This window comes from Puntigrus tetrazona, chromosome 9 (genome assembly GCF_018831695.1).
Source record: "Puntigrus tetrazona isolate hp1 chromosome 9, ASM1883169v1, whole genome shotgun sequence".
NCBI lineage: Eukaryota > Metazoa > Chordata > Actinopteri > Cypriniformes > Cyprinidae > Puntigrus > Puntigrus tetrazona.
In genome coordinates, this window is record NC_056707.1 from 5,450,577 (window position 1) to 5,474,760 (window position 24,184).

At 41.3% G+C, this 24,184-nt stretch overlaps 1 protein-coding gene and 15 non-coding genes across 22 annotated transcripts in view; 15 read left to right on the top strand and 1 right to left on the bottom strand.

Annotated features, from left to right (window-relative positions):
• The first annotated feature begins 275 nt into the window (after window positions 1-275).
• trnam-cau lies at window positions 276-347 on the top strand. The gene has a single exon. It is a non-coding gene; the product is annotated as a tRNA-Met (tRNA).
• A 147-nt stretch (window positions 348-494) lies between these two features.
• Window positions 495-567, top strand: trnar-ccu. Its single transcript has one exon. It is a non-coding gene; the product is annotated as a tRNA-Arg (tRNA).
• A 1,490-nt stretch (window positions 568-2,057) lies between these two features.
• On the top strand, window positions 2,058-2,130 carry trnar-ccu. Its single transcript has one exon. It is a non-coding gene; the product is annotated as a tRNA-Arg (tRNA).
• A 610-nt stretch (window positions 2,131-2,740) lies between these two features.
• On the top strand, window positions 2,741-2,813 carry trnar-ccu. Its single transcript has one exon. It is a non-coding gene; the product is annotated as a tRNA-Arg (tRNA).
• Window positions 2,814-3,008: 195 nt separating this feature from the next.
• Window positions 3,009-3,080, top strand: trnam-cau. Its single transcript has one exon. It is a non-coding gene; the product is annotated as a tRNA-Met (tRNA).
• A 125-nt stretch (window positions 3,081-3,205) lies between these two features.
• On the top strand, window positions 3,206-3,277 carry trnam-cau. Its single transcript has one exon. It is a non-coding gene; the product is annotated as a tRNA-Met (tRNA).
• Window positions 3,278-3,425: 148 nt separating this feature from the next.
• trnar-ccu lies at window positions 3,426-3,498 on the top strand. Its single transcript has one exon. It is a non-coding gene; the product is annotated as a tRNA-Arg (tRNA).
• A 194-nt stretch (window positions 3,499-3,692) lies between these two features.
• trnam-cau lies at window positions 3,693-3,764 on the top strand. Its single transcript has one exon. It is a non-coding gene; the product is annotated as a tRNA-Met (tRNA).
• A 147-nt stretch (window positions 3,765-3,911) lies between these two features.
• trnar-ccu lies at window positions 3,912-3,984 on the top strand. Its single transcript has one exon. It is a non-coding gene; the product is annotated as a tRNA-Arg (tRNA).
• A 194-nt stretch (window positions 3,985-4,178) lies between these two features.
• On the top strand, window positions 4,179-4,250 carry trnam-cau. The gene has a single exon. It is a non-coding gene; the product is annotated as a tRNA-Met (tRNA).
• Window positions 4,251-4,793: 543 nt separating this feature from the next.
• Window positions 4,794-4,866, top strand: trnar-ccu. Its single transcript has one exon. It is a non-coding gene; the product is annotated as a tRNA-Arg (tRNA).
• A 1,060-nt stretch (window positions 4,867-5,926) lies between these two features.
• trnar-ccu lies at window positions 5,927-5,999 on the top strand. The gene has a single exon. It is a non-coding gene; the product is annotated as a tRNA-Arg (tRNA).
• A 196-nt stretch (window positions 6,000-6,195) lies between these two features.
• On the top strand, window positions 6,196-6,267 carry trnam-cau. The gene has a single exon. It is a non-coding gene; the product is annotated as a tRNA-Met (tRNA).
• A 347-nt stretch (window positions 6,268-6,614) lies between these two features.
• Window positions 6,615-6,687, top strand: trnar-ccu. The gene has a single exon. It is a non-coding gene; the product is annotated as a tRNA-Arg (tRNA).
• Window positions 6,688-6,881: 194 nt separating this feature from the next.
• On the top strand, window positions 6,882-6,953 carry trnam-cau. The gene has a single exon. It is a non-coding gene; the product is annotated as a tRNA-Met (tRNA).
• Window positions 6,954-12,737: 5,784 nt separating this feature from the next.
• myo1b (myosin IB) overlaps window positions 12,738-24,184 on the bottom strand; it is a 57,973-nt gene continuing 46,526 nt past the window's right edge. For 2 of the 7 annotated variants that reach the window (XM_043249315.1, XM_043249316.1), the window contains 14 exons: window positions 23,248-23,341; window positions 21,568-21,717; window positions 21,406-21,474; window positions 21,241-21,327; window positions 20,925-21,011; window positions 19,712-19,798; window positions 18,162-18,248; window positions 16,926-17,000; window positions 15,997-16,131; window positions 15,787-15,893; window positions 15,571-15,703; window positions 15,039-15,191; window positions 14,832-14,962; window positions 12,738-14,757 (listed from right to left, as the gene is read on the bottom strand). In XM_043249315.1, coding sequence (XP_043105250.1) covers window positions 14,628-14,757; window positions 14,832-14,962; window positions 15,039-15,191; window positions 15,571-15,703; window positions 15,787-15,893; window positions 15,997-16,131; window positions 16,926-17,000; window positions 18,162-18,248; window positions 19,712-19,798; window positions 20,925-21,011; window positions 21,241-21,327; window positions 21,406-21,474; window positions 21,568-21,717; window positions 23,248-23,341 — 1,525 coding nt within the window. In that variant the 3' untranslated portion in view covers window positions 12,738-14,627. The remainder of the gene's footprint in view (window positions 14,758-14,831; window positions 14,963-15,038; window positions 15,192-15,570; window positions 15,704-15,786; window positions 15,894-15,996; window positions 16,132-16,925; window positions 17,001-18,161; window positions 18,249-19,711; window positions 19,799-20,924; window positions 21,012-21,240; window positions 21,328-21,405; window positions 21,475-21,567; window positions 21,718-23,247; window positions 23,342-24,184) is intronic. The other 5 variants (XM_043249318.1, XM_043249319.1, XM_043249320.1 and 2 more) reach the window with 3 other exon arrangements.

A 24,184-nucleotide genomic window follows, 5' to 3' on the forward strand; every position in this document is an offset into this window, starting at 1 on the left:
AACAACAAGAGAATAGGTGGTGATTTCAGAGCTTGTGCTCATCTAGAAGACTGTTTTAAAGCTCATTTGAATAACAGCAGAGTGGCGCAGCGGAGCGTGCTGGGCCCATAACCCAGAGGTCGATGGATGGAAACCATCCTCTGCTAAAAGGTTTTATCTTCTCTACATGCCTGAGCAACTGCAGGCTTTTTGTAAAAAAAAAAAAATTGCCATTAGACTGTGATTTCATAGCATGTGTTAATTCAGAAGGCTCTTTCAACGCACATGTGCAAAACAGCAGAGTGGCGCAGCGGAAGCGTGCTGGGCCCATAACCCAGAGGTCGATGGATCGAAACCATCCTCTGCTAATTTGCTTTACCTTCTTTACAGTTCTGAATTGCGCAGTGAAATAGTTGGTGAATTCAGAGATTATGCTCATCTACAAGACTCTTTCTTTGTTAAAGGAAGTCTGTGTAAGAAAAAATATAATTGGACAACTGAGTAGCAGCATGTCTGCCCCAGTGGCCTATTGGATAAGGCACTGGCCTCCTAAGCCAGGGATTGTGGGTTTGAGTCCCATCTGGGGTGTGCTACTGCAGAGGCAGACTTGCTGGGTCAGTAACGCAGAGGTTGATGGATAGAAAACATCACCTGCTAATAGGTTTTACCTTCTGTACATGTCTAAGCTACATGCAGGCCAGTTTGTTAAACAACAAGAGAATAGGTGGTGATTTCAGAGCTTGTGCTCATCTAGAAGACTGTTTTAAAGCGCATTTGAATAACAGCAGAGTGGCGCAGGGAGCGTGCTGGGCCCATAACCCAGAGGTCGATGGATGGAAACCATCCTCTGCTAAAAGGTTTTATCTTCTCTACATGCCTGAGCAACTGCAGGCTTTTTAAAAAAAAATTGCCATTAGACTGTGATTTCATAGCATGTGTTAATTCAGAAGGCTCTTTCAACGCTCATGTGCAAAACAGCAGAGTGGCGCAGCGGAAGCGTGCTGTGCCCATAACCCAGAGGTCGATGGATCGAAACCATCCTCTGCTAATTTGCTTTACCTTCTTTACAGTTCTGAGCAACTGCAGGAAATTTTTGTGAAAAAAATTGCCATTAGACTGTGATTTCATAGCATGTGTTAATTCAGAAGGCTCTTTCAACGCACATGTGCAAAACAGCAGAGTGGCGCAGCGGGAGCGTGCTGGGCCCATAACCCAGAGGTCGATGGATCGAAACCATCCTCTGCTAATTTGCTTTACCTTCTTTACAGTTCTGAATTGCGCAGTGAAATAGTTGGTGAATACAGAGATTATGCTCATCTACAAGACTCTTTCTTTGTCAAAGGAAGTCTGTGTAGGAAAAAATTAATTGGACAACTGAGTAGCTGCATGTCTGCCCCAGTGGCCTAATGGATAAGGCACTGGCCTCCTAAGCCAGGGATTGTGGGGGTTGAGTCCCATCTGGGGTGTGTGCTACCGCAGAGGCAAACTTTGCTGGGTCAGTAACGCAGAGGTTGATGGATAGAAAACATCACCTGCTAATAGGTTTTACCTTCTGTACATGTCTAAGCTACATGCAGGCCAGTTTGTTAAATAACAAGAGAATAGGTGGTGATTTCAGAGCTTGTGCTCATCTAGAAGACTGTTTTAAAGCGCATTTGAATAACAGCAGAGTGGCGCAGCGGAGGCGTGCTGGGCCCATAACCCAGAGGTCGATGGATCGAAACCATCCTCTGCTAAAAGCTTTTATCTTCTCTACATGCCTGAGCAACTGCAGGCTTTAAAAAAAAAATTGCCATTAGACTGTGATTTCATAGCATGTGTTAATTCAGAAGGCTCTTTCAACGCACATGTGCAAAACAGCAGAGTGGCGCAGCGGAGGCGTGCTGGGCCCATAACCCAGAGGTCGATGGATCGAAACCATCCTCTGCTAATGTGCTTTTCCTTCTTTACAGTTCTGAACTACGGCAGTGAAATAGTTGGTGAATTCAGAGCTTATGCTCATCTAGAAGACTCTTTCTTTGTTAAAGGAAGTCTGTGTAAGAAAAAAAATAATTGGACAACTGAGTAGCAGCATGTCTGCCCCAGTGGCCTATTGGATAAGGCACTGGCCTCCTAAGCCAGGGATTGTGGGTTTGAGTCCCATCTGGGGTGTGCTACTGCAGAGGCAGACTTTGCTGGGTCAGTAACGCAGAGGTTGATGGAGAGAAAACATCACCTGCTAATAGGTTTTACCTTCTGTACAGGTCAAGCTAGCAACTGCAGGCAGTTGTTAAACAACAAGAGAATAGGTGGTGATTTCAGAGCTGTGCTCATCTAGAAGACTGTTTTAAAGCGCATTTGAATAACAGCAGAGTGGCGCAGCGGAAGCGTGCTGGGCCCATAACCCAGAGGTCGATGGATGGAAACCATCCTCTGCTAAAAGGTTTTATCTTATCTACATGCCTGAGCAACTGCAGGAAATTTTGTAAAAAAAAATTGCCATTAGACTGTGATTTCATAGCATGTGTTAATTCAGAAGGCTCTTTCAACGCAGCATGTGCAAACAGCAGAGTGGCGCAGCTGGCGTGCTGGGCCCATAACCCAGAGGTCGATGGATCGAAACCATCCTCTGCTAATTTGCTTTACCTTCTTTACAGTTCTGAATTGCGCAGTGAAATAGTTGGTGAATTCAGAGCTTATGCTCATCTACAAGACTCTTTCTTTGTCAAAGGAAGTCTGTGTAGGAAAAAAATTAATTGGACAACTGAGTAGCTGCATGTCTGCCCCAGTGGCCTAATGGATAAGGCACTGGCCTCCTAAGCCAGGGATTGTGGGTTCGAGTCCCATCTGGGGTGTGCTACTGCAGAGGCAAAACTTTGCTGGGTCAGTAACGCAGAGGTTGATGGATAGAAAACATCACCTGCTAATAGGTTTTACCTTCTGTACATGTCTAAGCTACCGCAGGCCAGTTGTTAAATAACAAGAGAATAGGTGGTGATTTCAGAGCTTGTGCTCATCTAGAAGACTGTTTTAAAGCGCATTTGAATAACAGCAGAGTGGCGCAGCGGAAGCGTGCTGGGCCCATAACCCAGAGGTCGATGGATCGAAACCATCCTCTGCTAAAAGCTTTTATCTTCTCTACATGCCTGAGCAACTGCAGGCTTTTTGTAAAAAAAAATTGCCATTAGACTGTGATTTCATAGCATGTGTTAATTCAGAAGGCTCTTTCAACGCACATGTGCAAAACAGCAGAGTGGCGCAGCGGAAGCGTGCTGGGCCCATAACCCAGAGGTCGATGGATCGAAACCATCCTCTGCTAATGTGCTTTACCTTCTTTACAGTTCTGAACTACGGCAGTGAAATAGTTGGTGAATTCAGAGCTTATGCTCATCTAGAAGACTCTTTCTTTGTTAAAGGAAGTCTGTGTAAGAAAAAAAATAATTGGACAACTGAGTAGCAGCATGTCTGCCCCAGTGGCCTATTGGATAAGGCACTGGCCTCCTAAGCCAGGGATTGTGGGTTTGAGTCCCATCTGGGGTGTGCTACTGCAGAGGCAGACTTTGCTGGGTCAGTAACGCAGAGGTTGATGGATAGAAAACATCACCTGCTAATAGGTTTTACCTTCTGTACAGGTCAAAGCTACCGCAGGCCAGTTGTTAAACAACAAGAGAATAGGTGGTGATTTTAGAGCTTGTGCTCATCTAGAAGACTGTTTTAAAGCGCATTTGATTAACAGCAGAGTGGCGCAGCGGAAGCGTGCTGGGCCCATAACCCAGAGGTCGATGGATCGAAACCATCCTCTGCTAATTTGCTTTACCTTCTTTACAGTTCTGAATTGCGCAGTGAAATAGTTGGTGAATTCAGAGCTTATGCTCATCTACAAGACTCTTTCTTTGTCAAAGGAAGTCTGTGTAGGAAAAAAATTAATTGGACAAGTGAGTAGCTGCATGTGTGCCCCAGTGGCCTAATGGATAAGGCGCTGGCCTCCTAAGCCAGGGATTGTGGGTTTGAGTCCCATCTGGGGTGTGCTACTGCAGAGGCAGACTTTGCTGGGTCAGTAACGCAGAGGTTGATGGATAAAAAACATCACCTGCTAATAGGTTTTACCTTCTGTACATGTCTAAGCTACCACAGGCCAGTAATTAAATAACAAGAGAATAGGTGGTGATTTCAGAGCTTGTGCTCATCTAGAAGACTGTTTTAAAGCGCATTTGAATAACAGCAGAGTGGCGCAGCGGAAGCGTGCTGGGCCCATAACCCAGAGGTCGATGGATCGAAACCATCCTCTGCTAAAAGGTTTTACCTTCTTTACATGCCTGAGCAACTGCAGGCTTTTTGTAAAAAAAAATTGCCATTAGACTGTGATTTCATAGCATGTGTTAATTCAGAAGGCTCTTTCAACGCTCATGTGCAAAACAGCAGAGTGGGCGCAGCGAAGCGTGCTGGGCCCATAACCCAGAGGTCGATGGATCGAAACCATCCTCTGCTAAAAGGTTTTATCTTCTCTACATGCCTGAGCAACTGCAGGCTTTTTGTAAAAAAAAAATTGCCATTAAGAGTGTGATTTCATAGCATGTGTTAATTCAGAAGGCTCTTTCAACGCACATGTGCAAAACAGCAGAGTGGCGCAGCGGAAGCGTGCTGGGCCCATAACCCAGAGGTCGATGGATCAAAACCATCCTCTGCTAATTTGCTTTACCTTCTTTACAGTTCTGAATTGCGCAGTGAAATAGTTGGTGAATTCAGAGCTTATGCTCATCTACAAGACTCTTTCTTTGTCAAAGGAAGTCTGTGTATGAAAAAAATTAATTGGACAACTGAGTAACAGCATGTCTGCCCCAGTGGCCTAATGGATAAGGCACTGGCCTCCTAAGCCAGGGATTGTGGGTTCGAGTCCCATCTGGGGTGTGCTACTGCAGAGGCAGACTTATCTGGGTCAGTAAAGCAGAGGTTGATGGATAGAAAACATCACCTGCTAATAGGTTTTACCTTCTGTACATGTCTAAGCTACCGCAGGCCAGTTGTTAAATAACAAGAGAATAGGTGGTGATTTCAGAGCTTGTGCTCATCTAGAAGACTGTTTTAAAGCTCATTTGAATAACAGCAGAGTGGCGCTAAGAGAAGCGTGCTGGGCCCATAACCCAGAGGTCGATGGATGGAAACCATCCTCTGCTAAGCTTTTATCTTCTCTACATGCCTGAGCAACTGCAGGCTTTTTGTAAAAAAAAATTGCCATTAGACTGTGATTTCATAGCATGTGTTAATTCAGAAGGCTCTTTCAACGCATATGCAAAACAGCAGAGTGGCGCAGCGGAAGCGTGCTGGGCCCATAACCCAGAGGTCGATGGATCAAACCATCCTCTGCTAATGTGTTTTACCTTCTTTACAGTTCTGAACTGCAGGCAGTGAAAAAGTTGGTGAATTCAGAGCTTATGTTCATCTAGAAGACTCTTTCTTTGTCCAAGGAAGTCTGTGTAGCAAAAAATTAATTGGACAACTGTGTAGCAGCATGTCTGCCCCAGTGGCCTAATGGATGGGCACTGGCATCCTCAGAGGTTGATTGGATCGAGTGCCATCCTCTGCAGAGGCAGACTTTTGCTGGGCCAATAACAGAGGTTGATGGATAGAAACCATCCTCTGCTAATAGGTTTTACCTTCTCTTTGCAGCTGTTTTGTAACAAAAATAGGTGTGATTTCAGAGCTTGTGCTCATCTAGAAGGCTGTTTCAAAGCACATGTGAATAACAGCAGAGTGGCGCAGCAGTGGAAGCGTGCTGGGCCCATAACCCAGAGGTCGATGGATCGAAACCATCCTCTGCTAATGTGCTTTACCTTCTTTACAGTTCTGAACAACTGCAGTGAAATAGTTGGTGAATTCAGAGCTTATGCTCATCTACAAGACTCTTTCTTTGTCAAAGGAAGTCTGTGTAGGAAAAAAATTAATTGGACAACTGAGTAGCTGCATGTCTGCCCCAGTGGCCTAATGGATAAGGCACTGGCCTCCTAAGCCAGGGATTGTGGGTTCGAGTCCCATCTGGGGTGTGCTACCGCAGAGGCAAACTTTGCTGGGTCAGTAACGCAGAGGTTGATGGATAGAAAACATCACCTGCTAATAGGTTTTACCTTCTGTACAGGTCTAAGCTACAGTAGGCCAGTGCTGTTAAACAACAAGAGAATAGGTGGTGATTTCAGAGCTTGTGCTCATCTAGAAGACTGTTTTAAAGCGCATTTGAATAACAGCAGAGTGGCGCAGCGGAAGCGTGCTGGGCCCATAACCCAGAGGTCGATGGATCGAAACCATCCTCTGCTAAAAGCTTTTATCTTCTCTACATGCCTGAGCAACTGCAGGCTTTTTGTAAAAAAAAAATTGCCATTAGACTGTGATTTCATAGCATGTGTTAATTCAGAAGGCTCTTTCAACGCACATGTGCAAAACAGCAGAGTGGGCGCCAGCGAAGCGTGCTGGCCCCATAACCCACAGGTCGATGGATCGAAACCATCCTCTGCTAATGTGCTATACCTTCTTTACAGTTCTCAACTACGGCAGTGAAATAGTTGGTAAATTCAGAGCTTATGCTCATCTAGAAGACTCTTTCTTTCACAAAGGAAGTCTGTATAAGAAAAAAATTAATGGGACAACTGAGTAGCAGCATGTCTGCCCCAGTGGCCTAATGGATAAGGCACTGGCCTCCTAAGCCAGGGATTGTGGGTTCGAGTCCCATCTGGGGTGTGCTACTGCAGAGGCAGACTTTGCTGGGCCAGGAACGCAGAGGTTGATGGATAGAAACCATCCTCTGCTAATAGGTTTTACCTTCTGTACAGGTCCAAGCTACCGCAGGCCAGCTGTTAAACAACAAGAGAATAGGTGGTGATTTCAGAGCTTGTGCTCATCTAGAAGAATGTTTTAAAGCGCATTTGAATAACAGCAGAGTGGCGCAGTGGAAGCGTGCTGGGCCCATAACCCAGAGGTCGATGGATCGAAACCATCCTCTGCTAATGTGCGTTACCTTCTTTACAGTTCTGAGCTACGGCAGTGAAATAGTTGGTGAATTCAGAGCTTATGCTCATCTACAAGACTCTTTCTTTGTCAAAGGAAGTCTGTGTAAGAAAGAAATTAATTGGACAACTGAGTAGCAGCATGTCTTCCCCAGTGGCCTAATGGATAAGGCACTGGCCTCCTAAGCCAGGGATTGTGGCTTCGAGTCCAATCTGGGGTGTGCTGCTACAGAGCTAAACTTTCCTAGGCCAGTAATGTAGAGGTTGATGGATAGAAACCATCCTCTGCTAAAAGGTTTTACCTTCTCTACATGCCTGAGCCACTGCAGCCTGTTTGTAAAAGCGAAATCCGTTAGTGGATAATTTCAAAGCATGCGTTAATCCAGAAGGCTTTTTGAACACACGTGTGAAAAACAGCAGAGTGGCACAGCGGAAGTGTGCTGGGCCCATAACCCAGAGGTCGATGTATCGAAACCATCCTCTGTTAATGTGCTTTACCTTTATTACAGGTCTGAGGTACCACAGGTCAATTGTGAAATATAAAGGAAAAAGGTAGTGATTTCAGAGCTTGTGCCCATCTAGAAGACTCTTTTATTTTCAAAGGCAATCTGTATAAGAAAAATAATTCATTGGACAACTGAGCAGATGCATGTCTGCCCCAGTGGCCTAATGATTAAGGCACTGGCCTCCTATGTCAGGGATTGTGGGTTAGAATCTCCTCTGGGGTGTGCTACAGCAAAGATTCAAGATTTTTATTTGTCACATACAATTTGTAGAAGTACAACTTGTAGTGAAATGTTGTTCTGGTACATTCCAGGACCGTGCAAAGAGAAGGAAGAAAATGTGTAGAATGCCGGTGTATAATGTAAAATAAATACAGGGAAAATATACATAAAAATAACAATATATAATGACACAAAATGAAATGTAAAAATGTACATTGTAAACACGTAAGTGGCTATGGAGACATAGAGTGCGCAAATGTACAAATTATGTTGGTAAAGTGCAGATGCAATAGTAGCAATGGCATTATTCTATCGCAGTTCTTATGGTGCGGCAATTGTCTGTGCAGAGGAGTCTGATGGCCCGGGGGAAGAAAATTCTTTTTATTCTCTCTGTTTTGGCCAACAGACCACGGTATAGTCTGCCAGAGTGCAGAAGACAGAAGAGAGGATTTGCAGGGTGTGAGTTGTCCATTATGATTTTTGTAGCTCTATTCAACGCTTGTAAATGTTTTGCAGAGAGGGTAGAGCAGAACCAGAGATGCGTTCAGCTAAGTGGACCACTCTCTGAAGGGCTTTGCAGTCATTGACAGAGCAATTTCCGTACCATGATGAGATGCACTGAGTCAGTACGCTTTCTATGGCACCAGTATAGAAAGTTTTCAGTATCCCTGGTGGGATCCTGAATTTACTCAGTTGTCTCAGGTGGAATAGATGTTGCCTGGCTTTCTTTACCTGTATCTGTGTGTGCAGGTTAATTCCTCAGAGATGTGTACTCCTAGGTACTTGACACTACTTACTCTCTCCACTGGTGTGTCTCTGATCACTAGTGGAGTATAGTTTCGCCCGGCCTCTCCTAAAGTCAACCACCATTTCCTTGGCTGTGAGAGGAGACACAGTCATGTGTATAAAGAGAGTACAGTAGGGGGCTTAGGACACATCCCTGTGGAACACCTGTACTCAGACTGATGATGTTGGACCTTCACAACCTGTGGTCTGTCCGAGAGAAAGTTCAGAACCCAGTCACAGAGGGAGGAATTCAGACCAATGTTCCTGAGTTTCGATGCCAGTCTCTGAGGGTCAATGGTGCTATAGTCTATAAACAACAGCCTGACGTAGTTTCCAGGTTTATGACATGGGTGAGAGTGGAGTGCAGACTATGAGATACAGCGTCCTCTGTGGATCTGTTGGGATGCTATGCAAACTATGTTATCTGGGATGGAAGAGCAGATGTTTAATGAGCCCCTGAAACCTTCATGACTAGCGATATAAGTGCAACAGGTCGATAGTCATCCAGGTAAAAAGACTTATTGTCCTTAGTTACAGGAACTATGACAGATTTTTGAAGCACGCTGGGACAATAGATTGAGAGAGTGACTCGTTGAAAATGGAGGTATATAAGACAGCCAGCTGATCGGCACATCACCTTAAAACCTGACCGGGGATGCCGTCCGGGCCGGCAGCTTTCCTGATCTGATGTTCACTCACTTCTGCGCTCTGCATTCTTGTTGGAAGGCTGCAGCCATGATGATGGCAGCGCCAGGATGCTTCACATCATGTAGCTTAGCCAGAGCTGTACTTTTGACCACTTGCTTGTGGTGGGATGTAGACAGAAGTGATGATGACCGATGTAAACTCATGAGGTAGATAGAACGGACGGCATAAGATCGTTAAATGCTCCTGATGCGGAGAGCAGGAACGCGACAGCATGCTGACATTCCCAGGATCACACCATTTTTTGTTCGTCATGAAACAGACACCTCCACCTTTGTTTTTACCCACATTGGCCATCCTATCCATCCAAAAGACGGAGAAGTTTTTTGACGGCGTTATGGCTTCATCCGGAACCGAGGGGGTCAGCCATGTTTCGGTCGGGGAAAAAATGTTACAGTCTCTCATATCCCACTGGAAACGTATCCTGGCCTTGAGATCGTACATCTTGTTATCAAGCGACTGGACGTTTGCAATGAGAATACTGGAAAGAGGAGCACTGTGTTTTCTTTCCCGCAGCCTGTTTCGGATCCCGGCAAGTTTGTGGCAGTGCTTCTTTCTTGGGAGCTTGGGAGCTTGGGAGCTTGCTCGTGTCCAAAAGCTTTTAACTTCCTTACAGGTCTGAGCTACCGCAGGTCAATTGTGAAATGTAAAGGGAATAGGTGGTAATTTCAGAGCTTGTGCTCATATAGAAAATTCTTTCTTTTTCAGGCAATCTGTATAAGAAAAATAATTTATTGGACAACTGAGCAGATACATGTCTGCCCCAGTGACCTAATGGATAAGGCACTGGCCTCCTAAGCCAGGGATTGTGGCTTCGAGTCCCATCTGGGGTGTGCTACAGCAGAGTGGCAGAGACAAACTTTGCTGGGCCAGAGGTTGATGGATAGAAAACATCCTCTGCTAAAAGGTTTTACCTTCTATACATGCCTGAGCAACTGCAAGCTGTTTGTAAAAACTAAAGTTGTTGGTGAATTCAGAGCTTGTGTTCATCCAGAAGACTTTATCTATGCCATGAATGAGTACTGAATGAATAGGGTGAGAAGTCCACAGCATTAGAGTGAACACCAAAAGTCGCGTTTTTGATTTAGCTGCACGTGGGCTTGAGTCCCTTCTTGGTCCATAACCCAGCGGTCAATGGATTGAAACCTTTCTCTGCTAACAGATTCTACCTTCTTTGTTGGGATATAGATACAGAGAATGAATAGGGTGAGGAAACTACTTTGCAACAGCCTTTTTTTAACTTGCAGCACGCGTTCATCCAGAAGACTCTCTTCTTTTTCAAAGGCCATCTGAATGAGAAGAAGAATTCGTTGGACAAATGAGTGACTCCAAATCTGCCCCTGTGGCCTAATGCATAAGGCATTGGCCTCCTAAGCCAGGGATTTTGATTTTGAATTCCATATGGTTTGGTTTGCAGTAGAACAGGTTTAAAACTCAGTGGTCTTGTAGCAGCTCTAATCAAACACACCTGACTTTAATTTCGAAGTTATCCTGAAGATCATATTTTGTTGCTTCAGGTGTGTTCGATTATTGAGGTGGCCAAAAAGAGTACATACATTTTATCAAACAAAATAATTCTTGCTGATGCTACTTTTTATAATGCCTATTTGATGATTACACAAGGGTTGTAACAGTATATTAGGGCTATATTATATTAGGGCTTTTCACACCACGGTTATTGTGGCCAAAAAAAGTACAATATCGCAATACCTATAGAATCCTAGTAGCCAAAAATAAATCATTAAAAATAACAGTCAAATGAAATTTTACTTTCTTTCTTTTTTTTATTTTTTTAACCCATTCAACAAACATAAGGAGAAAGATAAACAGAGCATGTGCATTGTATGCACTCAGTCTTCTTTGAAGCTCCCTGTGAAATTACAAGAGAGAAAATATGGTCAGGATCAACAGTATGATGAAAAAATATTACTACAACTATTGTTGTAGTGTTGTGCCATCATAGATGAGGCATTAAATGCATGGCACTGCGATTAACTTAAAAGAATCACCCTTTATTTAAATGTAAAATCAGAAAACTGCAGTTAACAGGTTAATGTAACATTTATTTGAGCTATTTAACATTTGAGCTATATATACATATTGAGAGTACAAGCTAGCTTAAACTGGCAAAAATAATTTATTTGGTTTATTTCACAACTACTTTCCTGCTCAAAACTACTACAGTGCACACAGAGACTGTCACCTTTTTGTTTATTTATGTGAATAGAATAACTCAAAACAGAAGGTTCTTGTTGATATCTTAGAGTTTATAATCAGGGCTGTTATTGGGAGGGAGTTTGTGACGTTTATCGGGCTCCTAGTTGTTTGGTGGTCCACAGCAATTTCAGCAGAGGCACTATAAAGTCATAACTGTTTTTTTCCAATGATGTTCATGGAAATATTTTTTTTTTTTTTTTGCTTTTTACCTGCATTGTGTTACAGCATCAACAATCTATACACAAGAGGGCGCCAAAGGCCAGTGCGACTCACATTGATGGTTCATGATCTGAAGCTTAACTGCTTTTCATTTCATTACGGTTGAAACTACTCTAGTTTATTTGTTTAGTGCTGAGTAAAAACACTGAATAAGGTGAGCTTAGTCATTTAAATAGTGCAATGACTATATCACCAGGTATTTTAGGTGTAGTCACTACCATTAATGAAATTCACAGAGAATGTGAAAAATATTATAGGTGGACTATGGGAGTTGGTAATACTGGGGGCTACTCTTACAACTAGTAACAACCTTTGATAACTACTAAAATTAAACAATTCCACTGCGGGTTTATTGCATAATGAATCAACCGAACACAATTCAAACACAGGATTTTTAGGGGCTGAGTTGATGAGTTCTTCTGGGTGTGTCTAAGGGTTGGCCTGTTGCAGGGGGATGGCCACCACTGTGTTCCCAGACTGTACAATGGTGGGAACTTTGGGAGGGTAGTTCTGCAGTTGGGTGCTATTTTTAAACGCTACATCCACAATCTGTCAAGGCCTACTCCACAGAGACCTGCCACCAGCAGTCTCCTCAAGCCATGGAATTCAACCCGGGACAACTCTCCAGATGTGATGGAAAACATCTGGTCTGAGCTGCAAGGGGAATCTCTCTCTTCTGCAGTTATTTGTACTTTTATACTAAAAGATGTGTTGGTAGAAACTATGTTTCCTTGGGTGTTAACCTCTTATATTGGTGTAATGAGGTTGTCAACTGATTAAATGTTGAAATTTTTAATTGTTCTTCACCAAAGTTTAAAGTTCAGTGCCAGACAGAAAAGATCCAAACGGCAGTAAAATTGGGTAAACACACACACATCAAACCTTTGCCCAGTCCAGATATACCGCATGTCTACTTTGGTGCATTAATTTGCTTTATACATAATTGGGAATTTATCATCAACAATTTATATTTCACAAAATATTTTATTTACATTTTCTAAAACATAGGCTAAATTGTATGAACAGCTGTTCACACTGACAAATATAAAAGATTTAACACAGATTTAGAAAGAAAATGCTACCTTGATTCCTTTATCTTCATTCAGAACACTATCAAAACAACAAACCATACTGATTATCCAAAGTCATTTATTTATTGCTTTAATTTAAAAAGAAAGAAAGAAAGATTACTTGTCATTTATTACAATTATTATTTAATGAAACATTTCCATGTTTTCATGTCTTTCAGAACAGGTTACATTTAGGCACACAACAATGCATACAATTATTTTCCTCTTTCAATTCAAACTCCTGACAATGAAGAGGAGAACCAAGAGCTTACTGCATGAAAGACAGATGCAGAATTCTATATAATAAAGTAATTCAGCTTCCACAAATGTCCTGTACTGAAGATGATGATAATCCACTCCCCTAAACTAGTTATTCTTTTACTGTAAAATTACAAATACACATCAATAAGCATCATGGAACTGAAGGAGAAGCAGAGAAGTTATTTTGGCGGGCCTTGTCTTCAAAAGTTCAGGTGTACAAAATGTCCACTAAAACAATGCGAGAAAATATCACATTAAATATGACTGAAAAATTATCATCAACGATCTTAGTAAACAACATATACTTAAGCAATGTGTATTGTTTGCCTTGCGTCCAATGAATGCATGGCTGTTTGCGCTCTTGAAAAAAAAAAAAAAAAAAATGTTGGTCAGACCTTAAGAAAAACACTGCATTTATTATTAGCAGATGTGAGCAAGCCAAAAATAAAATGATGCAGCCCACATTCCAGTGGCAAAAAAAAGCATATAGATTTTGCCAAGATACAGCTATAGGACAACACATATCACCTACTATTATTAGCCTCCTTCCTTACAAGGTCCACGTGAATTCTACAGCTCATATACATGCGGCTTTAAGTAAAAGGACTGACTGAAGCGGACTTGGCAAAGATCGTACCAGCGTTTGGGTTGTTAGCGTCAGTTTTTCTTCTGTGAGGCCTTCTGAAACAAGCGCTCACCAGTTGTCTTGACTACTGGTCTAAGTCAGTCCAGATGTGAGAAGATCTTTACAGCATTGGAGATTCATTATAAATGCAGGGCGACGATTGTTATTTGAGCCCCATGAATTCAAGCGATTCCCTGCATGAATATATTTATGATGCAGGTATTTCAGTGACATGCTAAAACTAGGGAAGCGGGAGGTTTCCATGATAATACCCTGATTTAATGTAATGAATTGAGCAAGCATTTATAAACATAATACATGTGAAAAAGCAGGACTTAAAATGATATTGTTTGGCATTTATCATGAAACTGAAAAGAATCATTATTATTTGGCTTATAAATAAAGTGTATACAAGATAATGTCTTTCTCCTGGGGAGGAACAGCTAAATGGCACAAGGTTTTGGATCGCAAGATGCCTTACAATTTGGCAAAATGTGTTTTATTTTTCAATAAAAGACTGTTCTGCACTAGAAACACAAGATGAGAATAGAACAGAAAAATAAACACAAACCAACCAACCAGCCTTTCCTGACCACCACCCTAGTGAAAAAGTGCAATCTTAAATTTTGTAGCTTTTCAACATCCTTCTAGGAGCCCGACAATACCCTTCGGCATCTCTATTTACAAAGTTTCTCCCAGCAAGAGGCTCATGCAAACACAATAGTTCAGAGACATGGCTATTGCTGAGCAGAGCATGAGCAGAGACTCACCAAGCGCTTATTCGACCATTTCCAGCCTCAAAGCATTTCACTGTAATCATAATGGTTATTGTTATTTCAAATAAAAAGACTAGTTCTGATCAGTCCACAAACTGGGAAGAGAGAATTATGTACTTTCACCCCACTTTCAAAAGTAGTAGTAGTTTTGGTGCCAAAAAGCTGCTTATTTGACTATTCAGATTCAGGATCAATAAAAGGATCAACATAATTGCACGATCATTACGGGATTGGGGGAGAGTGACGAATCTCAGAGATGACACCCCTCAGTGGGCCGAGCTGATCGCTCCTTACGGTGACGGAACAGACACTTCCAGAAGACGGTTGTTTTTACGTTTGCAGGCAACACCATTGCCGTTCTTTGGTGTACCCTGGATGAATTTTACACACACTTTGTCCTGCTTGAACTGCACTAAGAACCTGAAAAGGAGAGAGCAAGTTAAGCCACAAGAGTGATACTGAGGAAACATGATGCACAAATGTTGGACACTTACTCATCTGAAATATCGATATTGATTTGGTTTCTGTCAGCTGAAGCGGCACCAATGCAATGAAGTTTGGTGATGATCTCAATCAATCGATCACTGCTCAGCAGGAAGTCACCCTTGGCTGCAGATGTAGAACCCTAAAGAGAGATCATGCTCACTAGTGGTCCTAACATGAGCTGAGACTCCACAGAGATGAGTTTTTGTATGTCATACCTCTTTGAGCTTGAGGGCGAAAAAGCCGTCGCTCTGTGTGCTCACAGAAACACTGCTGAGGTCCAGCAGGGGAACGCTGGCCTTCACCTGGCCCGTCTTCTGATCAGCCAGAACCAAGCTCTTCTTTGTCAGGAGGAAAATTCTTGGAGCTCCCTAAAAATTAAGGTTTTTAGGATGAAAGGACCTAAATTGACCTTACAACACAGACATAAACATGTTTTGTCTTTGGAAGAACATTCAAAATTTGCTAATTCATGCTGTCTACCACAGAGTCTGATCCAGCACTTTTGTTATAATTACTCACACGTTTTGGGAATGGATGAACAAAACTCCATTTACTACATTGGTATGCAAATTACATGTACTATAACACCTGATTATCCATAACTTTAGGAATTTGTCAGAAAAAGAGGTTTGTATGTGACACAGAGGTCAAAATGACAGACAAGAACATCAGTACAGCGATCTGATTGGCAGTTTGGAATGCCGGTCATTCTGCAAATACTACTTGTGCTAAGCTAATTGTCCTCACCTTGCCATTGGCACGGTTTATTTTACTGACGACATCTGCAAGCAGAACTTTATCCTCTACCAAGCTGTTGAGCTTCTGGTACTTTGGGTTTTTGGTTATCTCCACATAGTCTCCTTTGAAAGGTTGCCCCACACTGTAAAGCAGAGGATGTGTATTATTGCAATAAAATTTAGCATATAGTAAATGTACAAAAAGGATAACAGTTGTCCCCCCTACCTGTTAGGATACAAGGCCTTCTTATCCTTGAAGAGTTCACTAGCCGCAAGCTTCTCCTCGTAGGTAGCCTTCTTCTCTTCTGTGAACTGGCTGCGGTATTTCTTACACTAATTGAAGGACACAATAAGTATAGATTCATTTATAACCAGACATGACAAAGATCTTAACAGTTTATTTTAGACATATACAGATGTGTCTAAAGACACAAACCCTCCACAGATGGAAAATCCTTCTGAGCTCCTGATGCGTCCCATCCAGGAAACTGTAGGGGCGAGCTGGCCAGCTCTTGTCGACTGGTGACATGGAAGGCATTGTTTTCTTTAAGCCCATGAAGTACTTCTGCATCTGTAAACAAAAATGCACATAAGTGCCTTGTGGAAATATTTTCTTCTCGAGAGAATGATAATTTGTCAGAAATATTTCCCTTGTCATAGCACCAACTGCTACTTGGTTTCCTATTGCGCCAATTAATGTGTAAGGGTACATGAAGTGAACTAGATGTAAAATACATGACTTGGGTGGGATAGTTCACCCATAAATTAAAGTTTTGTTATTATTACTCATTCTTATTACCGTAAATTCTGGACTATAAGCCGCTAGGGTGGCGTGGAGGAGATAAATTGCTGAATAAAGCTATTATTTTTGTTTGCTTTGCACTAAAAAAGTATTCTCGTAGCTTTGTAAAATTTCAATTGAACCACTGATGTCATATGGGCTATTTTAACCATGTCCGTGCTATGTTTCTGAGCTTTGATTGGGTTCAGATCCTTGCTGTCTATGAAGCTCTCGGAATGCAGCAAAAATCTCTTAATTTTGTTAAAACCCAGAATAACAATAACAATTGCACTACAAAAACTCTCCATGATTAGGTTGTTTTCGAACTTCCAGTTTTTTACTGCTTGACAATTTCTGACCAATGAATGGATGACCTTAGCACACATGTGGTTTTGTTTTCGATTTTTGGTTTACAAAAGGCAGTGTGAAAGTGAACTGTACCAAACAAAACAAAAAAACTAAATGTATTTGGTCCGGACCGAAACAAGATAACTAGCGAATTTTCCTGGTGTGCATACTGCTTTTCTGGGTGACTAGGTGATTAGCAAAAAATAGTAGGCGAATCAGCTACTCGAGTGACTTACAATTCTCTGGACAGTGAAGTCATAGATCTTCTTGCCAGCATTAGCTCTGAAGAACTTCCTATATTCCCGACGAACCTGTGAAAAAGTGGGCTTAATTAGATACTTATTTGTATTGAAAGAGTTTTTCCGATGACAGCAGGACAGGGTCTTAACACCTAAAGAGCAGCGCACTGGAAAGCAAAGACAAAAGAGAACTGATGCTGTGATCAAAACAATGTGAGATTCACAGCCATACAGTACAGTTATCTTTATAGAACCTGTGAAAGCAGAAGTCACCCCTAAAACCACAACATGGAAAAGTACAGTAATGACAGCAAAAAACACTTATAAAACAACAACAACAACAACTAAAACAACAGAGACCGTTAACATTTGTAAAAGCCAACAGAATGTTAGGAGCAGCATGCAGACAAAACAGGCACATAAACAGACAGAAAACATGGCTGTCCTAGGGTTGGGCTACTAGGGCAAATATTACACATTAATAAATTCATGCAATTCTGCTCTGTAATTCAGATGTCATCTTGCAAAGCAGACTTTGGCATAAAGCCTGGCTTATCCTGTAGTGCATTTTGCAAGTGGCAGCTCACTTAAAATCACGTCATATTGGTTCATGCAGAAAAAAAAAAAAAAATCAATATGCATTTAATCCAGTAACATTTGTTATTTCTAAGAACCAGGATACTCATGATCTTGGACAACCTGTATCTACTGTATGATGAAAGTTAAATGTCACGGGAACGAACAAAGCAATGTCTTCTTTTAGTTTGCCATTTGAGATTTTGAGAAATTGCCATTTATGAAAAATGTATAAATAATTTTATTGAAATAATAATTTATATATACATACACACACTCATATACACATATATGAGACTGTGCAGTGTCATGCTAACAGCTATTTTGCCCAGTGTCAGTTTTTTGGGAATACAGAAGGAAAAGCATCTGCCTCCAATCTCTCCAGAGGAAGCTTTTCTAAAGCCCTGGATTATGAGAACAGATTTGATTCTGCATTATGGAGACACATCCAGTATCTAAAGCCTTACTTTGCTCTCACTTATGACAACATTAATGTGCATCACTGCCTTGGATGCTAATGGACCTGTGGAACTGAACTCTGGGGTTAGATTATATTGTTAGTTCATAGCAGAGAAGCTGGTTAAGCGACAGGGAGGCTGGTTACGTGCACGCTTCCTATTCCAAAACACTAACGCCTGGCAAATGGTTGGAAGATACCTTTAGTCCCAACCAGTAGGCCCAAATGACCGCGACGGCGTGCTTACGCCTGGCTTCCTCCTTCAAGCATTTCAGCTCTCTACGTGCCTGTGAAAGAGGGAGGAAGAAGGGGATGAATGCAGAAAGGACAGAATAATTTGTAAAAAGCGGAGTGAGAACAGCAGATCCACAGATAGGCACACATCACACGCCATTACTGGCTGCTAAAGAAACTCTGCGTTTGCTGTTGGTTAAGACAGATAGACATTGTTGAGGTTTTCCTGTGGAGAGCGGGGGTTTTTTTTCATGGGGTTAACAAAACATGAGCGAGAAGAATGGAAAAAAGCAATAAAAAGAAAGTAAGAGTACAACTGCTCTCTTAAATGCACACACCACACAAACACACAATAAAACAAGCCACATTAACCTCAACAAGGCAAAGGCCACTCAGATGGGGTGGGAGGAAACAGCAGTGCAGTGCAATCCCAACATGCAAAGAGAAGTTCACACGGGCTTGTGGATGATATGAGATGACTTTTCTCATCTATAGGATAAAATCTACACCAGGGATATTGAACGTCCAACCCACATCATGAGGTTATTTAGGCAATCGCAACACCTAAGTACTAATAAACCAAGAATGCAACAGGCATTGCAGTCATGTCATAGCATTTTTCAGACTCTAAAACGGACATAAAATATTTGAATTTGATTGATAATCAGTTACATTTAGTTTTTCATCACTAACATCTTTATCATGACACTGGCACAGACATACAAGGCTCATTCAACAATCTATTGTATTTGGTTACACATTTCAAATATCAGGCCATTTTATTTACTGATTCTTAATTATCATGCTTTTCTACAAAAGCCAACCAAGCTGTGAAACGATCGATGGTTATTTTTGTTATAGAGAAAAAAAATGCTCAAGACCTTTAGTGTATTCTTTTAAAAAAACATTACAACTAAACTTAATGTATATTTTAGGCTGCCAGAGATTATTAAAATTAAAAAATTAAAATGTATAGTTAAACAAACCCAAAAAAAAAAAAAAAGAAAAAAAACATACATTTTAATTTTATATTATATATTTCTGTAAAACTATAAAAAAAAAAAAAAAAAAACTGGATATTGTAAAATATGACCAAACACATGGGGTCCAGACTCCTGGGGAGTGCTTAATAAAATGGGGCACTTGGTATGGACCGAGGTCATGCCGGCTGTGATGCCAGCCTGCTGCGTGGGAATCGGCCTGCAGGGTGCCCGTCTGGATGAGCTTTAATCCATCGGCAGCCAGAGGAAAGAGGCTTAAAAGATCGCATTCAGTTCTGCCCCCAACCTAACACACGCCAACCCTGCCCTCCCGGTTCCCATCCTCTGCCATCCCATTCATCTTATTTTTACAATCGGCTACAATGCAAGTATGATTCATGCTATGGGGTCCGGCATGCACAAATGGATGGGATGAGCTCAGGGAACAAGGGTCAATGATCCACCTCAGGTACACATGGAGGTGTGAGATGGGTTAAATGGAGGATGGGATGCCACACAGACGTAGTGGTGAATACCTTAGTTCCTTGCCAGCAGGCCCAAATGACAGACACGGCCTGTTTACTGCGAGCTTCATGCTTTAAGCGCTGCAGTTCTCTCCGAGCCTGTTCAGTGTGGCATTTTTTTTTTTTTTTGGAAAATAAAGAGGATGGTGGAAAGGTATTAAGAACAGACGTTAAAGACAAGACACGAGTGTTGTAAATTAGGACATTTTCAGAGAGACAATAACTTGTTAGTACTATAATTGTTAAAATAACTTGTCATTCATATTTATCAGCCCAGTTAATGTAACATTCAGATGACTAGACCTAAACATGTCTTTTATCGTTTCAATTGTGAAAAACTGAAAATAACCACATAGCAAGCCAGGACAGATATCAGTCACTTTTTAAAAAACAAGTGGCTTGCTGCGAGATAAGAGTTTGTTAGTGTATGTATTAAAGGGTGAGAATACTGAGATCTGATTTATGTTTATTGTTAGAAAACTGCTCAAAATTCGCTTCAAATTAGATTTTGTTATACAGGCTCACAAATTTTTAATCTGTTTTGATGGCTGTTTATCCTTCCACTGTTTTACATGTAAAAAAAAAAAAAAAAAGATAATTGAGGTTTTAAATTGATTCTGAATCTGCATAATTCGCCCAAAGCAATTACATAATTTTTTCACAAAAAGTGTCATTTTGTTGGATTTGCATTTCTTTTGAGTGACTAATTTGTTATAAATTACAATTAGGATGTGGCCAATGCCATTCATATTCAAAACTAATCAGCTCTGACTGAACTCTGATCCTGAGCTTGTAAAATGTTAATATAAAAATCAAAAATTATAAATGTCACGAAGGTAAAAAAAAAAAAAAAAAAAGCATTAGAAAAAAGTCAGTATAGTATTGAAACTTTAAAACATGAAAATAGAAACATCACAGATTCACACAAAAAGCATTTCGATATTGTTAAGGGTTATAAAGTAGAAATCAAAATGGGTTATTTTTAAGAACATAAGATTCATACATGCACACAAATTCATATTTAGGTACAGAAGATTCATGATCTTCCACCCATATGTAAGCAAAAGAACAATATGTTAGTATTTCCCGATTATTTCTCATAAGATGCTACCTACAAGATGATAAAACAGTTAGTCAAATGCAAACAAAAGGGATGTCATTCACAGCTTGGGTGAGGCACTGCTAGGGATGGGAGATGACTACGTTTGGCAGGCTCGTTAAATACCTTAGTTCCAAGCCAAGCTGCCCAAATGACAGACACGGCGTGTTTATTGCGTGCCTCCTCCTTAAGACGCCGCAGTTCCCAGCGAGCCTGCGGATGTTAGCCGAGGAGGGCCACGTGGAAGCAGAGATGGCAAAGGTTACAGTCAGAAATATGACAAGAAGAGAGTGATTGAAAAGAGTAAGTCACTTGAAAGGCAGAAGTGAAATTAGGACTTAAGGTGAAAAACCAAGCGATAGCAGTGGAGAAGCTCCAGTGTTGAAAATCTAACCACGCAATTACACCATATCCTTTTTCAAGAAGAAACTGTGTTCAGTACCTGAGTGCCATGCCAGTAGGCTGAAATAGTTGTGACGGCCTCTTCGCAACGCTTCTTGTGTTTCAGCTCACGCAGAAGTTTCCGGGCCTGCGAAAAGGGGGTTACACAATGAGGAAAGCCCTTTGTTTGCTAAAGGAAATGACATGCATTGCACCTGAAACCTACCTTCCATCCTCGGATGAATGACTGAACCACTAAGGCAGAGGATCTGATGTTCTGGTACTTCTTTTGTTGCTACAATCAAAAACAACCAGCAATTTTAAGTTCTGCCTCTGATCCCAGAAACAATAAATGTTTCCTGCGGCAGAGGTAATGAATTGTGCTCACCGCAAATCTTCGGTACCAGGCGGCCACCACCACCTGGCTCTTCTTTAACAGGAGAAAGTGAGTACGGCACTTCCAACCACGGTAGATCTTCTGGATGAGTGCAGCCAGATCCTCTAGGCACTGCCTCCTCTTCTCTTCCAAGAAGAAGAGCTGTAGAAAAAAGGGGTTTGGAGAAATCAGTATCAAACAAAATCAACATTTTAGAAACCACGCCCATGCCCACTTCTCCATTCGGTTTCAATCACAACATATGCATTAATTTGTCAAAATTCCTTAATTTTTGATGCATCTCAGCACCGAACTCAGAGACATCTTTTCTTTCCATACTTTAAGCCGTTGGCATTGTGCTGAAGGCTACGTCATTACTCTAGCAACTGATGCAGATAAACACTGTATGAATGAACAGATCAGATTTCATCACTTGCAGAATGATAGTGCAGACAGTCAGTCTCAGATTTGAACAAGATCGTATTTGAAAAATAAATCAGATTTGTATGCGGTGTGAGCAAGCAAGATACACGATCAAATTCCCAAGGATAAGACCGTGAGAGCCACAAATTTGATATAGAGAACTTTTGTAAAATCACATGATGTCCTTATATGCCACCGGATTCTGATGATGATGATCGCTGAGACCAGCAAAATAAATTACAGCCACAGTGGGACCAGCGTCTTTTGTTATTAAGTTGCTGCTGATGGTGTCTGCCAAATTGGTCTGAACAAAATTTAGATTAGTTAACATTAAACTAGTTACCTTAAATTGTCATCAATAAACTGTTCTAAATAAGTTTAATAAGTGGTTAAAATAAGTTCTCTGCGGTTACATCATTGTAAATTGCAATGTTTGTGGCAAAATCAGCTTGAACATGAGAAAAATCAGTGTGGGGAACTTTTCATTTTCAGAACTGTACTGGATTACGGCTGCAAAATTTCAATGAGCAGTGACAAATGTGACCTTTAGACTCATATCCAAAGATTGTGATGCGCCGTTTTGTCTGTGGCCAGGTTCATGTGGAAACAAAGTCTATTGCATCATTGTTCATCTCCCACAACAGTGGAAATACACTTGAGTGAGTTTGTAGATCCCCTATCCAAGTACCAGCTTTGGCACCAACAACACTTTGGTGGAAAAGAGGTGAAAGATGACTAAACTACATCAAGGCTGGGCAGAAGTCATCCGCTGGCTTTGAACAAACATCTGGAGATCGGAGATTATGCAGGAGGAATGGGCAGGGATAAGATAAATGCTCCACAGTGCTAGATTGGTGACTGACGCCCAGGCTTCGATACAGGGGTTTCATGGGCTCCTCTGGAATTTCTCAGCTGGAGTCTCTTTTCCCATGCAAACTGACAAACAGTGGAGGGGGGGATAAGTGAAGCCATGTGTGTGACTGCCTGTTTGCGTTTCTTTCTTTCATGAGGCCGATTGCTACTAATTATACTAGAGAAGCCTGGAGGAACATGACTTCCTGCTTGAAAAGCCTTGCAAAACCCTTAAGGGACCATACGTAATACTTACATTGGCCTTTTGATTCCTTATATCAAACTTACAAATCCAAGCCTTCCGCCATGCTGGAACTGGAAAGGAGTCAAATTATATATTCTCTCACAAGGAGAGAGCCGTGTCCTGTATAAGCGCATCAAAATCACACTTGATATTCAGGACAGTAACTCACTCACCGTTCTTGGGTTCCTGATGAAAATCTTTGAACGTCCGTAGGCAAACTCCTCAGCAGGAACCTGCAGATCTTTCAGGAGAACCTCGACACCCTCCCTGATAAGAAAACAGGCCATGAGTTGTCAACCATGCCATTTGCAAAAAGTTGATTTAGTAGGGAAAAATAGGATTCTTTTAAAAAGGGAAACATTTATAAATATGCTTTCGGAAAATGCTTTTTTTTGGAAAATATATAACTAGTTCTAGTTCTATTACTTCTAGTTATATATTTTGCCAATATGCTCATTCTTTGAACCCACAACCTTGGAATTTTTAGCGCCATACTTTGACAGATCTACACTCGATCAAGATCAAGAATACACCCACATCACAACAGAGAGGAGACAATGAACCAAAGTTAAGGTGCACTGTATGATTTAGCACAGAAACATGCGGTATGTGAGTGATAAACAAAAGCGTCTTGAGTGATCTGGATGAAAAGTAAAACACAGTCTAGCCACTGTCGGCATAGAGACGATGATAACATTCCAAAGTTAGATAAGATGATAAGATGTGCAACTCCAAATCTCCATGAATACTAAAGATTCTTATGTCAAACTATTTAGTGGAATGACTCAGTGTCTAGAAGTGACATAGGTATGAGTCCCAATTTTGTTTTTGCATGTTTGCCATCAGATATGTGTGCCATCATGTTTTCTGTAACCAAAAGGTGTTAAACCTGAAAGGAACAGAGTCAGATTTGAGACAAGAAACAGCATGTTTAAATATCTATGAATGAGTATAAAAAAGATCATGCAGGTGGAGGCACAGTCACTGAAAGAATTGTTTAATCTAAAAATGTGATGACAGAATAATGACATCACCTGAACAACATGTTCAGAAAAACAGTGAAGCTTGAAGAAGAGTTTTTTTTAAATCAACGCAAAAACAAAAGATCAT